The following is an 18,269-nucleotide window of genomic DNA, read 5'->3' as shown; positions in this document are numbered from 1 at the left end:
TTTATAGTAAAGTATGTTTGCTAGTCGCCTCCGTCCACGACACCTAATTGGTAGTTGGATGTGAAGCCCCGCCTGAAAAAAATAGGCGATTACTTTACTTTTACTTTTTTTTTTACTTCCGCTTGCCTAGTATAATAAGAAAATGTGAATACAATCAACACGACTTTGTCCTACTTGAATTTACGTAATTAATTTTTCCGTAAACCAGAAATGATGTTAGTTAGTGTGAGTAAAGGTTCATGACGTAAAGAATTACGTTTCCATAATGGTATATTGGTAAAGGAGCTTCTGCCAGGAACGTTGGACAAAATTTATTGTGTAAAGTGAGAGGGGAGCATCCAGCCATCAGTGTTGTTTATATTTTAGCTAGGAATATTATGTTTCCCCCATTTTTTTTTATTTTTTTTGAATTGATGTTGGTAAGACTGTAGCAATAGTTGTACTGCTGACCCTGTTTGCTCCTGCAAGCCCTTTATTTTGTTGCACAAAACGAGAGAAATAACGAGAGAGGGGAGGAAAAATGGTGCAAAAAAAAAAAGAAACATCAATTAAATTCTTTATATACGTAATATTTTTTTTTGTATTGTATACAGTGTTGCCAATATTAAACGGTAAAAAAAAAGATACATGAAATAATCACTGTTGCCTAAGTAAATAAACTTTGTATTTTTAAATTTATTCTTAACTATGTTTTTTACTTTTATTTTCTAGTAACATTTAACAATGTTACTGTCTACGTTACTTCATTTTAGCTGCTTACGACCCTAACGGAAATCAAACTAATTTATTAGGGGCCAGCGTAATAATTCTTGAGATTGGTCTAGAGTATTAAAGACGTTTTCCCTTTTTCTACTTTCTGTGTTGGTTATTAGTCTAGGAAATATTACTATTATCACAGCAAGATATTGGTCCCACATTAAGTTATATAAAATCAGTCAAATTTCAAACCTCTATATCTATTTTCTTATTGTTCCGATTGTAATGAATTCAATACCGAATTGTAGAGAAAACTTAGCTCTATAACTGGTATTAATGGCATTGTTCTAGTGATAATAGTTATTAAGATAAAGAAGGTTAAAGTTTAGAGGTTTTAAAAGTCAGTCAAATTTCAAACCTCTATATCTATCTTCCTATTTTTCCAATTGTAATAAATTCAGTACCGAATTGTAGAGAAAAGTAAGCTCTATAACTGGTATAAATAGTAATATTTCAGTTAGAATACTTTACGAGATTTAGTAGGTTAGAAGTTAATTAATGAAATGATGGTACTTACTGATTTTTTTGTACCTTTTTGCGTTTTATCAATCCTTATACTCAACTTCTTAAACAGTAAGTTTTTCTTAAAAATTATCTTCTTATTATTATTATTAATAATAATGATTTTAATGACTAGCTTCTTAGAACAAAAGAAGGAGAACAAAAGAGAATTATTAGAACAAAAGAGATCTGCAAAGTTTGTTTGTTTTTTCTACAATAAAATCAAACTAAAGGTAAACAATAAGACTGCTTTGCTTTAAACATAACAACGTCTGGCTGGCTAACTATAGTCTGATCTTTAATTAGCTGTGAAGGAGTAGAGATTAAGTTGACAGAAAGGACGAGCTCGCATGATGTGATCTTATTAGTGTTACTTTATTTTCTTTGTCGTACAGAAAGCTCCAAGATGATTGTTTGCCAATAGTTGGAGCTAAATTTAACTTCGCACACTAGTACATAAGTGTAGTTTATATAGATATATATCTATATATATAATATTCTAAATAAAATAAACTAATTCTTTGGTTGAAATTTGGCTCAATTAAAGACGATTTAAATCTCTACAAAATGAGAGAAACACTATCAGATGAAGTACATCATTGGCGGAGATACAACAGGAACTTAAATTTCTGTCACATTTTGATTGATTGAGTAGTTTTTGCTCTGCACCAATCAAAAAAATTAATGACTACTTAGTTCTCAGGTTAAGGGTTCAATAATTTGAATAAAACTGATCCATAACAGTATCATGTTCGGAGAATACATAGTAAAGTAAAGTAATGCCTATTTTTTTAGGCGGGCTTTACATCCAACTACCGAATTAGGTGTCGTGGACGGAGGCAACTAGCAAACATACTTTACTATAAATTTCTCATATTAACCATTAAATAAAATCCAAGGCCTAGACCGTGGGAATCGAACCCATTAAACCAACAATACATTTTACCATTGCGGGTCTAGTCTTTTACCGCCTAACATGCTTTACTACAAATTTCTCATATTAACCATTAAATAAAATCCAAGGCCTAGACCAGGGGGAATCGAACCCACTAAACCAACAATACATCTTAGCATTGCGGGCCTAGTCTCTTAACCGCTCGGCTACCGTAGCGCCTGGGAGAATTCTTAGTCCTGTTTAACAGTGATGCTTTTGACTTTTGAGGATGGGACCTATTTTAGCTCATCAAGAAATTTACTTACACACACTCGTTCATTACTCTTTGGACTAATTCAATAATAACATCAATAGTATTAGAATTCATTCATTATTAGAATCATTCTGGATTCCAACTCTAATTGCTAAATAAATAACTTTAGAACGTTTAATCGTAGTGTATTATATTTCTAGCTAATTTACCTTTCTTATTTTTCTCTGACAGTGAGTCTTTGTCGGAAGGCTGTTGATCTTCCTGAGTCGGCGAGTTGATGGACAACTTATGACATACTTCGAACGCCTGTCCCACCGTTCGAACGACGCGCATCGCTTGACTCTGCAACATAGAGTTAATGATTTCTGTTTTAAGCTCATAAAACTTTGCTTAACTACTGTCCAAATTCTAGTTTATATACTTAATTCTTAATCCAAATTTTGCTCTGAATACTCTGAAATGATTTAAAGCGAATATCTTCGGAGGATATCGATCTGGAATGTTTGTCCATCATCGTAATACTTCCTCTTGCCCTAGTAAGTTACAGGAAACTACTTTGCACAGCACAAGAACCGCTAACAAGTAAATGAATAACCTCAAACCTTGTATATCCGGTGAAAAATCAATTTCGTTCAGTTGAAACCATCACATCCTTTTTTTTTTGGTTACCATTTAGAAAAGGAAGAGTACAAGTATTATTGTAGAACCTAAGGGACAAACTGGCTGGTTAACTAGCGGAAAAAATCTCCGGTGAAATAGACGGAACTGAGGTTGAAGTAAGAGGATTTTGGTTGGTTTAGATAGGATGAAGAGTGAGAGGAGGGGGTAAGAGAGAGTTGAGGCGACGTAAGGGGTTTCAGCTGGGCGAGCAAGGACGGGACAATGTTTACAGAAGGGTTGTTGTGTTAAGAAGGATACGGCTAGAGGGTAAGAGGTCGCTTGTTATCCCTGTCCGTTCAGGAGAGCCTGGATAACGACCCTGAACGCATACGGGGTATCTTACTCTCTGCAGACCTGCACACAGCTGCTGTGTACACAGCAGAAGGCCGGATATACAACAAGATGACATCTTGGGTCCTTAAAAACCTTCATGCCCACAATTTCACAACACTTTTAAAAACTTACAACCAAGGAAGGTACCTTTAAACTTTTGCACAGAGTTTAAATTGATGAATCTTGATGTAAACACACTTTACAAACGTGACTACCTCTTATAAACTAAATTTTTTAAAACTTGGAATTAGTATTTTTTTTTTTTTTTTAAAGTTAGTTTCAAATACTGAAATGATGCTGCTGAAGAATGCATGATGGTACAGTTCATGCTAAGCCCTCCTCCTGAAATTTATAACCTTCCTTCCGGAAAAGTGTTGTTCCCAAATTGGTGGGCACAATGCGAGGATTTTCTCGGATAATGGCACCAACGATTTCCTTTAAACTTATCGCACTCAATTTTCATGAAGTGAAACCATTTTTCTGAAGAAATTCGATGAAGGGTACTCCTGAGAGAGGTGTGGTAGGCTTCCTTCAATAGTACTTCCGGTGAAAAATCCTCACTTTAGTGAATTTATTTTTTTTTTTCCACTTTTCTTAGATTCTATCTCCCCCCCAAAATAGGGTCATCATGTTTTTTAATCTACATAATTTTAGTAACAATTAAAGAAGCTTTACAGATCGGTGTTTGCAGAGGATGCGAGCGTAAGAACAACAAGAGAAGTGTGCGTATGTATGTGTGTTCAAACAAGGCTTTTTCTTTTCTTTTGTACTATAATCTTGATTAAAGCGGACAAAGAGGAAGTTCTGTACAGCACAAAGAGGAAATAAAGTTATTTCAATTAAGTTGGCACTGGCAGTAGATTACTGGACTCACACACACACAGACCGACAGTGTTTCCGGGAAAAGAAACTTCACCTAACAACTACCAAGACACCCGGCCAGCACAAGTTCAATCCTGCTGTTAGTGACGATTGGGGGCCAATTATGTCAGGGAGACTCTGACTAAGACAATCCTTCAATGGGGTACACCAGAGCGCTGACTTATACAAGATGAAAGACTGAAAATTGAATAAGTTCTTTCTTAAAGCTTTTTGTCTCCAGAACTGGAGAACTAAAAGTGACTTTTCTCCCATTGATAGTTGCTAAACTTGGAAAGACATGGACTTAAAATGAACCAGCTGATTCAATTTCTTAGGGTATTTATTACAGAATTTCATTGTTCAAATGAAAAAAGAACACTTTCACCGATTTAGTCTTACAACTTTCGAATCGTTGGTAAGCTAAAGTCGTCTGAATATGTGTTCAATCCTCGAAAGGATGTGCGGCCACCCCATACTTAGAATTTCTCTGTTGACGCTAACAGCACATCATTTTGCAGTTGGCAAAACTGCGAATGAGGAAGGAGAGGGGACCGCAGAGAGTGTGGAAAGAGTTTTGTGGCCAGTTCGTCCTCGGGCATCTCAAGTGTGTAAGGGGGTGCTGACTGATTCTGTCTGTGTGTTCGCCATTGCCAGGTTTTTAGCGTTGGTTTAGCTGGAACTGTTTTCACCAGGGACTGGACCAAACCCTTAGCCACCCGGCTTTTATGTATTTTCGTTTTCTTTTGTTGTCTTGTGATAAGTCAATTCGTGAGTGTTACAATAAGTCTAATTAAGTCAGAAAAACCTGTTAGTCTAAATAAGTCAGAAAACCTGTCAGTCTAATTAAGTCAGAAAACCTGTCAGTCTAATTAAGTCAGAAAACCTGTCAGACTAATTTTTTATTTTTTTTATTTATCCTTTTATTGAAATTTACACCTGCACCTACAGGGTACAATAGGCAAATGTGATGAATGTATAAATAAATAACGTGGCAAACGTGAATGACGGTCATCCAGTGATGGCCGCCATTAGTCACCCAGCTGGTCACGGGGCCAACGGCGCCTCAGCCGTCTTCGAGGAGGATTGGAGGGTAGCGTAGTTGTAGACAAGTTTGCAGCCAAAGGGTTGGAATGAAGCGAGAGTTTTTGATGAAAATTTTTATATCGAATTATGGCAAGTTCGGAGATGAGTGGAATTTGGGGAGATCTGTATGTATTGTGTGGTTGCTAACATAGAATGGAGCGTCTACTATGCAGCGGAGTATTTTGGATTGGAGTTGGTATTTTTTTAGCTGTTCCGTAAAGTTCGAGTCCGTAAGTCCATATTGGTGGTGAGAAGAGCTGTATAGAGTCGTCGTTTGTTCTGTAGTGAGAGTTTTGAGCGTTTTTTCAAGTAGTCTGGCTAGAAGTTTGTATCGTGTGTTTAGTTCGGTACGTTTAAGTCTCGTGTGGGGGTTCCAGGTAAGTCTCTTGTCTATGTACATTCCAAGGTACCGCACATGGTCGGCTGGTGGGATAGATGTATGATGTAAGAAGACAGGTGGTGGAGTTTTGTCGTTTCAGTGTGAAGACTATGTATTAGCTCGAGGTCAGTCCAATTAAGTCAGAAAACTTGTAAGTCTAATTAAGTCAGAAAACCTGTCGATCTAATTAAGTCAGAAAACCTGTAAGTCTAATTAAGTCAGAAAACCTGTAAGTCTAATTAAGTCAGAATACCTGTCAGTCTAATTAAGTCAGAAAACCTGTCGGTCTAATTAAGTCAGAAAACCTGTCGGTCTAATTAAGTCAGAAAACCTGCGGGTCTAATTAAGTCAGTTTTATGTATTTGGATCATGATCCGTTTTGTATCAAAATTTAAATCAAATTCAAAATTGTAAAATAAAGATTTTTATCGCATCTGTCTAAATCGGTTGAGGTATTCTCTGAGTGTTGGTGGCGTCCCCCACCCTCTTCTATCCTTTATTTGTGTTGCTCTCCCAAATTGCCTAGGAAGGTCTATTATTGTCCCTTAGTCAATTATTTTTCAGTATGAATCAGTTACTCTTCTATCTAGGTAATTAAAAGTTACCAGTACCTTCAAATCTTCCTTGTAAAACGTCCTTGTATTAAAAATATAATCTACTACCGGCTTGTGGACACTTATATGTAAAATTAGAAAATTAAAATATATTTAATATTAGGTGCCATCAGCAAAAAAGCTAAATAAATAATACAAATGTAAAGAATAGAAATAATTAGTACACGTCACATTAGAAGGTGACAATAGGCCACATTGGCACGAGTCTCCCAAAGGAGAATATAACCCGGGCCACCACTACCTTGTGATGGCGGTTTTAGATGAGCGCGTAGATCTTTTTATGTTGTGCGCATGCGTTGTGCAGGAAATGACATGAACGTGAAACAAAAAAAAAAAAAACAAATATCTGAGAGTGTGAGGCAGAAATCAGATAGAAAATGGCCGCGACTTTTTTGGCCCAGCCAAAATTTTCCGCATACCATATAAAAAAAGGGATTTTTTTTCCGCATTGGTTATATTTTATAAATAGGACCTTTACCAAGCTGAATCCCTAGTTTTAGGCAATCATTTTTTTGCTTTCACTTGCTGCGAAGTTAGGTAAAATAAGATAATCGCCTTTAGGCGGCGCTTAAAGTCCCTCAATTAGGTGTCAAGGAAGCACATTAGATTAGACTAGGGTGGCCTCAAGGCCTACGCCACTGCGACCCCTTTGGATCTATTGTGGCTCCCCTCACTCTAAAGCTCACCCACCAGACCTGTCCTTTTGATCAGACTCTTAATTCTGGGAGAGCTACTCTTGGGTAAAGCTCACCAGGCCTTGGTTTTTCGCTCCCCGAGAAGTAACATCCTTAGCTGTCATGGTAGCACATATTTAGCATTAAAATTATTTCCTGACTAATAAAAAATTTGGCTACAATTTGGAATTTGATCAACTGAAAAAGATCTCCCACTTGAAAGTCACTCTTCATAACTACACCAACCACTCACACTTTCTCCCTGCAAAAAGTATTATGATCGTGCAGAATTTTCTGATTGTTTCTCCGTAAATTCTCACGTTTTGTGGCACATCAGTGGGGTGGATGATGGGTCCTATGTGATTAATAACATCTTTAAGCACCTTCAGAATTCACCTTATTGACAATAAAAACGCCTTTGTTTATTTTCTAAGGATTATTTGATTTTTGACAAAACGTACAAAAAAGAAAAATGTTTTTAACTAATTTATAAATAATATACCTTTTTAAATAAATATATAAAGAACTTAATAGTGGTGAGGAGGTCTAAATAAAAATACATTTATTGTCAATCTGTCCTTACAACAGTAAAAATAGCAGAACTTGAGTGTATACGGGTTTTAAAAATACGACAAGGTAAATCTGTCAGTTATATCTAGGTGGGGGCAAAGCGAAACAATCGTAGCATTAATGGCCAGCATTGGTCGGCAATTCTTTAATTTATTTCGCATTTAGTAAAACTTCCACTGTGAACATTTCATACAAATTATCTCGTGAGGGCCCCCTCCTAAAAAAAATTTGCATTTTTTTTCCTCAAACTTGGTATGTACACTGTATGTAAGTTAGCTTCAAAGTTTAACAGATTCCTTCTATAAAAAAAAAACAAAAAGGGGAACATTTTGTGACAAGTAGGGCAAGCCGAAGTCTTATCAAAGCCCCACTAAAATAAGTTACCCTGTTATAGGTTTCAATTAAAAGAAATAGGCCTTCAGTAGTGTTCAGTCGAATTCATCTTTTCTTGGCGCCCCCTCTTCTTGAATTTCCCGCCATGCTTTTCCCGCGTTTTAGTTCCCGCCAAACTTCTGTAGTCTCGCATCTTGTAACCTTCATTGGGTTTCCATTTCTCTTCTTTCCAAGTGCACCTCGTTCATCGGCAAGAAGAAGGAGCAACAACCACCGTCCTGAATCCTTTACATTACATATTCTTCTCTTCAGCATCAGTTTTTCTCCATCTTCCATCTGCAGCAGTTATCTCGGTGTCCTTTTGTTTGCCCTCTTTTTTTTTGGCCCTAGCCCTTCCGGCCTTGACCCCCCGCTTGGTGTCCAACCTTGTCGAGGTGGTGGTGGGGCTTACGCACTAAGGGCACCAGAGAGATCAACCCTCTCTAAAACTCTCGCGTTTTCCGCTTCTGGGTGTAGGCGTCTCCGTGCGCCAACAGTAGTATGTAACAACTACTTCGAAGAAAATCGTGAAATTTTGTGAAAAACGTCACTTCCTGCGTTTAGATTTTTGGACCGGAACCTTGCAAGTGCCAAGAACCATCCAAGTTGGCGCTTTTTCTCGATTTTTCCGTCACAAAGATATTCTGTGAACAAAACAGGAAAACGCTAAAGAACATTTTTTTTCCTCAAAGTTTGTCTCGAATTCACAGGGATTTTCTGGTGAAAACTTAAATTTTTTTTTTGATAATCTGATTCGAGATTGAATTTATTTTTTTAGAAAAAGCTATTATACACTCGTATTTAGAGAATCCATTATTGTTAAGGTCATACAGCTGTTCCTAAGCTGATGACGTGGATGTCAAACTGTTTGGTAGATACGAGAATTTTGCCACAACGTCTTCCTTTGATTGACGTTTGCATTTCAAAAGTCAAGTGTTACGATTAGTTCCGCCAAAACTAGCAGCCTCGACAGTTGTGTAAATGTGTGTTTGGAGCTGTTGATGGCCTTGAGAAAGTAATGTGAGATAAATAATTAAGACTTACTTTACTTACTAACTTATTGAGTAACTAGACTATGATGATGAATTTTAGAGAGAGACAGAGAATGGTAGCGATTTATAGTAATGGAGGGTGTCGTGTGCTTAAGATGGTAACCAGTAGCGTTTTGGCGTAAGTGAGGCAACCTGTTTTTTATTTAACTGCGAGCAGCATCCTAGTTCTCTTATCCTTATTGATAGTTTAAAGGTGAGATGCACATGGCTGTTTCCCGGACCAGTATCAGTCTGATATAGTGACGACATCATCTGCGAATTTAATAACCTTTTTTTTACGGATACTCAGGACAAGATCATCGGTGCAGATCATCTCTCTTCTCTTTTTCTAAGGAGTTGCCCCACAATTGAGATTTTCCTCGCCAAATATTCTTTGCTTACAATAAACCCTATCCTCGGCATCACTCTCTGTCAATCCATGGCCTGTATATGCATATGTATATCGACTATAGACCTCCAAGCAAGTCTCGAGCGGCCTCTCCTCCTTCTACCATCCAGTTCCAAATCCAAAACCTGTTGGGGCAACCTCTCTGGAGCCATTCTTTTAACGTGCCCAAACTACACTGGAGTCGTCTCTCACAGATATACTCCTAGTACCGACTTCTGGACCTTCATAATCTCCCGGATCTTATCATTCGTGCAGATCATTAGAACAAAAAAATTGTTCTAAAGACTGAGTTCTCGAGGAAGAACTCCCTAAGTTTGTAGACCATCCTCAAACAAAGGTAGGCTCAGAAATTAGTGGAGCATCATATTGATGGCTGGAGTGGGGCGACCAGTTTGCGACTTCCACTTCTAGGAGAAGCTAGCTATAATGAAAGACATACGATGCATTTAACTCTTAAGCCGATAGTTTATTTAGGCTTCTCACTATCAGCACACAAATAATAAAAAAAAAAAAATTTTTACTAAAATAGAAGTCTTCTTGAATGAGAATAATATTGCCAAGTTCTTTCAATTTTATAAGAATTGGTTAAAGCATAAAAAGGCCTAGTTGGGTAATGTCGTGGAAATTCAGGAAAATGGGAAGCATTTTCTCCGCTTTATTGGACTTCACTTAAAGTAAAAAAGTTCCTTTTTTTCCTGTAACAACTCCTCATTTCCATTCCTGTTCAGAGTGATGTCCCAATTATTACCAGATCAACGGGAATAGTTTCATACAGCCAAAAAAAAGAATAGTTGAAAAAATGAACAATAAATTTTCCAGCAGTCCGGCTCTTTTCACATTACAGAAAAGTGTTAGCTCTATTTTCCGGGAAAGCTGGAAAAAAAAAAACTAAAAATTCTTGTGTCACACATCTTACATGACCTTTTTTCTTTGCATTTAAGCCTGTAGCCCCCCACACCCCCCATGTTCTCTTGTCTCGCAGCAATTTCATGTTATCCTCAAAAGATACTAGGTTATATTTCACTGTTAACCGTTAAAGTCACAATGGTGATAACCGATCCAGCTATCGTTAGATATACCATATTATTCGGGAGAAACTACAATACGAGGTGTGGCTATTAAATAACGAGACTGATGCTGTAAAACATTTTATTTTAAATTTATACCTATATAGTTATTATCACCTTAATATACAGCCCTCTCCTATCCCTACAACGCTCCATGCGAATTTACCATTGTTCTGAAACAATGCTGGAAATCTTTTTCTGTCAGCTCCTGCATGACGCATCAGCCGCTTTTTCTTTCACATCTTCAACGGACCGAGATCGTGTTTCTTTTAATGCAGATTTGAGTTTAGGGAACAGATCTAAAGTCACATGGGGCCGCCAGGTCAGGCGAATAAAGGCCGGATGGCCTAAAACTGGTGGGATGTTGTACTTGGCTAGTAAACGTCGTCTAGACAGACAATGCAGTGTGAGCCAGTCTTGTTGGAGAACCCATGTGACTTGTTCTTCCACAAATCTCGGGTCGTTTTTTTCCTTTACTCTTTCACGGAGTTGAGCAAGCACCTCACCACGGTAGTAATGTTGATTAATTATAATCGATATTTTCATCCGTTTTGGACGTGGAAGGGCGACCTGGACGGTCATCATCATCTCCGACGTCTTCTCGGCCATCTTGGAAACGCTTGAACCTCTCAAAAAACTTGCGCACGTGTTAAACATTCAAAGGCCATAAACTTCTTTTAATAAAAAAAGTTAAGTTTCAGTAGCGGTTTTACCCAGTTTCATGTGAAATTTCACGACAATTCGTTGCTCCATTACGTTGTCTAGTATCGATGTTTTTTTTCGGCAAAACGAAACTAAACACCTCTTACACAAACGACGCTGCACAGCTGTCGGTCGTTAGGATTTGGCTCACATGCATAGTTCTTCTGTAGCAGCATCAGTCTCGTTATTTAATAGCCACACCTCGTATCTCGCTTTTGGCGCCTGGCTCTGATCCTTCCCTTCTACCGTCTGGAAGACGTCCGAAAACTTCCTCGTACGTTCAAAGTAATTACTGCCAATTATTAATGATTATTTTATTGCACTTTAAAAAAATGATAAACTAAATAGTAAAGCATTTAGATCTTTACAACAAAGTCCCGTTTCCTCCTGTAAAGATTCTGGCTACGCCAATGGTAGAAGGAGAGCGAGAGATAGAGCTGGATCTTTCGCACCACGTTCTGACGTAATACATAAATCGTCTTTAACTTTACACACCCACTAGTGAAGTTCATCTTTTTATTTTTCACCAGTGTTTATATGTTAAGAAAGGCTGTTTCTTCTAATCTAATTTTAAAATTCAATATCTTAAATATTTCTTCTTCTTCTTTTTTTCTTAAAATGTTTTCAAATATTAAATGTAGCCATTTTGGAGCACAGATTAAAGGAATACAGTTTCTTAAATACTACAATTAACACAGCTGATTATATTTATTTAAAATAAACGCTGTTCTAAGAAACTTTATTTTTAAAGAGAAGCATTTTCTTCTTACATATGTCAGAAATCAACTCCTTTTTAAATGGAAGCAGCGTAAAGCGATCAATTGCAGATGGCCTCTTGCGTCACAAGATTGTATATCTCTGGATGTATCGCTTTCTTGAGGCGGTTCACTTTGATGGAGACCCAAGCGTTCAATGAATGGAGGTGAAAAAGCTCACATTAACGTAACACTTTCTTCCACGTATTCCAGTTATTAATGTTGCAAATGGCATATTTTTTGGTTTTTACCTCACGTTAAACAACTAAATGAAGTTGAGGGGTTAGGTTAGATTGTATTAAAAGGCCGGTTCCACCAGAAAGGGGAAGGAACGCAGGCAATCCAAAATGGTTCCCATTGTTCCCCGCCTACCACTCATCTCATGAGAGATACCGGGGCTTCAAGACAACAAATCCGGCTAAAGTTTGCCAGATGCCAATACAATAAACTAATAAAGTAGTAACAGGACACTAGGGAGCGTGGCAACTCAAATCACCTCAGTGCACTGGAATAAACCCTGGAAAGTACTGGTAAAGATTACCAGGATACCACAATTTCCGTTAGAGAAACATTTAACCTCCCCGAAGATGAGAAATCTAGTTTTAGAATAACCAGGGACACACCTCTAACAAAGTGCCGGATAGTCTCATTGGACTCACCATAGCCAGGGCAATTTGGCGACTGGATAAGGCCGCATTTGAGAAAAGATGGTACGCTAAATTCGCATGTCCACTCAACCAACCTGAACCAACTGGCCGGATCCCAGGGGGACCTGCTAAAACCATTCTATATCCGTTTTTGACAGGCCAAGAATTTCTTTAGCCTGACGGCAGTCAGCTCTCGGGATCTCCACCGTTTCCGATGTTCCTTCAAGAATCCACTGCTCCACCTCTGTTCTACAACGTCTATAGGATACAACAGGGATAATGAAGTTGAGGGGGTTCCTTCCAGAAATAAAAGGAACACTTGATGATTACGAGGGAATAAATATGGAATGAGTTAATTGTTGGCGTGAATTTATTAGCATAAATTGAGCGTGTTGATGATGAAGGGTGAAGGTACATAGGGCTTACATAGTATACATAGTTCTTATACATACATAGTTCTTAGCCCAGAAGACGGCCCTTCCCTGAGCTCCAATAATTTACTACCCTGGGCTTATTAGCGAGAATAAGCGCGAACTTACTTACTTAGTTGTGAATGTATTTATTGGCGATAAATTTTTATGAAAGTTAAGATTAATGCACTTAAAGTTTTGAAGTTCATTCCAGGTGTACTTTTGGCTTGGTCTACTTTAGGGTTTAGAGTGCAGTGATGGCGAACCTATGACCCGCGGGTCAGACACTGACCCGCACAAGCTTTTTCTAGATTTTCTAATTGTATGAATAATTGATATTCTATCTGTAATTTTTTTCAATCACGCATTGACACAAAAGCAATTTAAATGCTATCTATAACCTTTAGTTTGATCATTACAGTTCTAAAACGCAAATGACAACAAATGCTTTTAGTAGTATTTGAAATAAAGCAAAAAGTGTTTACAAAATATCAAATAAAATGTACAATTTTACTCATATTATTTTGTTTGTTAAAAAAATCGACAACCCAAAGCAAATAACCATATTTAGATTTTTCTTCAGATAAAACACACTTTTTGTTAAGGTTTTGTGTCAGTTATGTTAGTAAAAAGAGACTTCCATAGCACTTGGTTTCGTCCCCGTTTTACCCAGTTAAGCCAACTGAATTTTAAAGATGTTTAGTTTTGAAAATATTCAGTTTAAAATTTTTAAACTTAACTCTTGTGCAATGGCCATTAGTGACCCAAGAGCTGGTACTAAAAAAAAAAGAAAATGAACAAAATTTGACCCACGTCGCAAAAAGGTTCGCCATCCCTGGTTTAGTGGAACATTAGTTGAATGTACTGCACCCTCTAACCTTTTAATTTAGGGTGGGAAATCATCTTACACATGAGAGTGGTTACTTCTGATTATAGGATCCCCTTCTGGAGAGTTTTGTTTTCTTGATGTAGGGAAGCCAAACCCAGGATATCAGGTGAGCGTTGATAAGCGCCTCCTGAGTGGTAATTCCTAACTGCTGACTTCTCCTTCTACCTGGGGCTAATCTGGAGTTGCTATTCTATCAGCATCACCAGGAGTGAGGTGATAGACTTAATGGTCTCACCTGGCATCAGTAGAGGGCACAATAGATCTATATTTGTCGCCATACAAATTAATAGGTAACTGGAAATTAGAAAAGAAAAAATAAAACCATCGTAGAATTATAGTTTGAAAGATAGTCGTGAAAATTTCAAATCATTTTATTGCCGGTGAAAAGCACAATGCGGAAAAGCAACAAATTGGAAAAAGAGAACTAAATATAGGGCAAACCCACATTATAAATAACCCCCCCAACAAACTAGCGGAATGATTTATGAGTTCAAATAGAGTGGGACATAAGTACGGTACATAATTCTAGAAATAATCAACATAAACAAGATTGTTGGCATACCAGAGCGGCGTGCCAAATTACCTGCAAGATGTGGAGAAGGGAGCCAAACAATCTGGAAGCATTCTCGTCGGAGAGATTCTGTGGAGATGTGCAGTGAGATAAAGAGGAAGGGACAATCCAGTAAATTATAAATAAATAAACATTCCAATTTCTAAAGTAGTTCATTAAAAAGAAAATACGAGAGCAAAGTTTTTCCACGTCTACCAAAGTAGAAAATTCTAATAGAGGAGGTAAAAAAACACATGCGAACGTATAGTAGGGGGAACTAAAGTGTTATTAACATCTAGAGAGATTATTAAGCGACATTACTTAGTTGGCAGCTAATTATACTAATCGCTCACCACCAACTAATCCATAATCCAATGAAAACATCCGGTGTGAACTCACATGACTTCCTCTTACTTTAGTAAGGGAACTGAAGTCTTATTAACATCTAGAGAGATAATAAGCGACATTACTTAGATGGCAGCTAATTATACTAATCGCTCGCCACCAACTAATCCATAATCCAATGAAAACATCCTGTGTGAACTAACATTACTTCCTCTTACGATCCAACGCACAAAGTTTCTTCCCTTTCTATTTGGGGGGGGGGGGGGAAACCTATCTCACACTTCTCTAAAGGGAAATTTCAGTCTGATAATTTATACTTAATAATATTATACAGGTGATAATCAGTAATGGTACATCATCAAAAAAGTGTCCTTATTAGAGATATCCCTGGAGAAATGTTTCCAATAAAAGTTATATGTAGATCTGCACATGTGCAATTAGCTCACTAAGTTTAAAGTGAATCGTAGCAACTGTTTTTTTTTTCATAAAATGGCTATTAAACTAGAAAAATCTTTTTAGTAAAGGTGATAATTTACGAATAAAATTACGAAAATTATGTTTCAAACTCAAGGGACCTCAAAACGGGATATCCCGTTGCAATCTTTTCATAGTTTTTTTTAGAGGAAGAGAAAGTGAAAAAAAAGAAAGAGACGTCACTAACTACGTCAACGTCGGCTTAGATCCTGGGCGTGACGACGGGTTGACGGGGGGGGGGGAGGGGCGGAAAATAACTGTACTGAAATTTGTCCAAGAAAAAGTTGGTAGACATGCATAGTGATTAATAAGATCAGCTGTGTGCTCATTACTAACTGTAACTATGTTTCCCCTACAGTGAGGGAGTTTTTTTTTTTTTCTTAGACATATGTTGGTAACACTGTTTATTTATTTTTTACGTTATAATTGCCCCGTACAAATTTTGTATCATTTACTTTCTCTATAATCTGAGAGGAAGAATAGTAATCGAGTTCTCTACACCGGAAATAGGGAGTACGAAAAAAATGGTTTTTACAAATTAGTGGACTAAAATAATGGCTGACTAAATAATTAAAATATCATCTGAAAAAACAGCTGTTAACCGTAAATCTGATATTATATAGCTCTAAAAGAAAATTTCAGAGAACTTGTTGTAGTTGTCTAAATGAAGACGAGAATAACCGAAATTGTAGTGGCATAAATACGTAGTGATTTAACAGGACATGGTCAGCTGGGCGTTGTCATGACGACTGCATCTCACTAAACTACTCTTCTTTATGTATCTAGAAATTCATCTTAGTCTGTTTCTTTCAACTTTATTCATTATTAGTTCATTACGCAAAGCAGTACTTTTTCGAAACAGTTAAAACAATAAATGATGAATTATTGCACATCGTTATGGTGAAGGTTGCGTTAACGAAGTTAGGTTATTTAAAACAAAACAAAAATTGGTTAAAGTGAAATATTACTTGAGGAGCTAAAGATGTTTGTTTAGAGAGGGGGAAACATTGTTAACTGGAACTGAAGTTTGACTCGGACGCTGGTTGAGTTAAAGATCGATGTTCCAAGGAGCAGGAACCGGCCACCGAAAAGTCTTGGTCTTGATCTTTCCCGGATTACTTATGGCAACTCAATACGATATGGATGCAGATCACTGCAGTGTGTCAACCGCAGTGTAGGATGTGATTCTCATTGTCCTAACCTACGCATTACTCTTTTTCGAATAGCCATAGTAGAGGATGATTTCTTTATATTTGTGAATATTCCCTGGAGAGTCAGGAAGAGGGAGGAAACGGCCTCTCACCTGTTGTTCGATTGCGTTGCAATCGAGCGTTTGCGCTATGAACGGTGAGGCCGAAGGAGATAGTAGCGCAAAAAGAACTAGTAGGAAAAGTCCTCAACCTCTTTAGGAGGAGAGGGTTCGCTTACTAGAACTAAGAAGCGGCTGGCACAATAAGTCTTCTATGGCTGCGGTGCCGTGGGGCGTAGGTCCCGTCCCATCTATTATTCTATTCTATTCTATTCTACTCCCTGAAGAGAGAATGTGAATACTCCCTGGAGAGAGAGAATGAGAATTACTCCCTGGAGAGCAAATGTGAATACTCCCTGGAAAGCAAATGTGAATACACCCTGGAAAGAATGTGAATACTCCCTGGAGAGACAGAATGTGAATACACCCTGGAAAGAATGTGAATACTCCCTGGAAAGAATGTGAACACTCCCTGGAAAGAATGTGAATACACCCTCGAGAGAATGTGAATACTCCCTGCAGAGAATGTGAATACTCCCTGGAGAGAAAATGTGAATACTCCCTGGAAAGAATGTGAATACTCCCTGCAGAGAATGTGAATACTCCCTGGAGAGAAAATGTGAATACTCCCTGGAGAGAAAATGTGAATACTCCCTGGAAAGAATGTGAATACACCCTGGAAAGAATGTGCATACTCCCTGGAAAGAATGTGAATACTCCCTGGAAAGAATGTGAATACACCCTCGAGAGAATGTGAATACTCCCTGAAAAGAAAATGTGAATACTCCCTGGAAAGAATGTGAATACACTCTCGAGAGAATGCGAATACTCCCTGGAAAGAATGTGAATACTCCCTGCAGAGAATGTGAATACTCCCTGGAGAGAAAATGTGAATACTCCCTGGAAAGAATGTGAATACTCCCTCGAGAGAATGTGAATACTCCCTGGAAAGAATGTGAATACTCCCTGGAGAGAATGTGAATACTCCCTGTAAAGAATGTGAATACACCCTCGAGAGAATGTGAATACTCCCTGCAGAGAATGTGAATACTCCCTGGGGAGAAAATGTGAATACTCCCTGGAAAGAATGTGAATACACCCTCGAGAGAAGGCAAATACTCCCTGCAGAGAATGTGAATACTCCCTGGAAAGAGAATGTGAATATTCCCTGTACTGGATGTGAGTTCCCTCTGGAAATAATGTTGCCTTGCTCAACCAGGCAGGAGCGTAAGTCATAAAATGGTCGGTGAGGTAGGGCCTTTGTGTATTTATAGACAGACTGTGTTGGAGAGGTGTGTCACTACAGACTGTCCGGAGCTCCGCGTAACACCATCTGTATCACAGACGACATATTCGCATGTCTGGAGCAAGTAATATAAGAATATTTCTTTCACCACCATTTTATAACTAAGTCATCGCACTCCACTCTCTGAGCGAGTTGGCTAAACTTCAAGGCAGACGCCTTTTTCTTTTTTTTCTTTTTATTTTATTTCCTATTATTACAGGAAATGAAAAGCGTGGAGATTACTTCAAATTTTCCACATCAAAAGTACTTTACCTTAAATATCCTCTTTGAGGTATCTATAAATAAGGCTGTATTAAGGTCGAAATATCACCAAAGTTAAAAAAAAAATCACTAGGTGATGTGGAACTCTAATTATTATTTCATTTGTGCCCCTCCAGAGGAACTAACTGTTATATAACGGAAGTGCTACTACCTTAATGAACTCATTTTTAAGGTTTCACTCGAATAAAATTTTCGATTAAAAGAAAAAACCTTCCAAAACTAA

At 37.7% G+C, this 18,269-nt stretch overlaps 1 protein-coding gene across 2 annotated transcripts in view; it reads right to left on the bottom strand.

The window, feature by feature from the left end:
* The window catches only part of LOC141450142 (carboxyl-terminal PDZ ligand of neuronal nitric oxide synthase protein), a 299,139-nt gene that overhangs the window by 40,615 nt on the left and 240,255 nt on the right, over positions 1–18,269 (bottom strand). For both annotated transcript variants that reach the window (XM_074120261.1, XM_074120262.1), the window contains one exon: positions 2,615–2,747. In XM_074120261.1, coding sequence (XP_073976362.1) covers positions 2,615–2,747 — 133 coding nt within the window. The remainder of the gene's footprint in view (positions 1–2,614; positions 2,748–18,269) is intronic.

The sequence above is a fragment of the Rhodnius prolixus genome, unplaced genomic scaffold, assembly GCF_049639745.1.
Source record: "Rhodnius prolixus isolate KJV_2025 unplaced genomic scaffold, Rpr scaffold_2, whole genome shotgun sequence".
In the NCBI taxonomy this organism is placed as follows: Eukaryota; Metazoa; Arthropoda; class Insecta; order Hemiptera; family Reduviidae; genus Rhodnius; species Rhodnius prolixus.
Note: the sequence above shows the minus strand (reverse complement) of the source record. Positions and strands in the feature narration are given on the sequence as shown.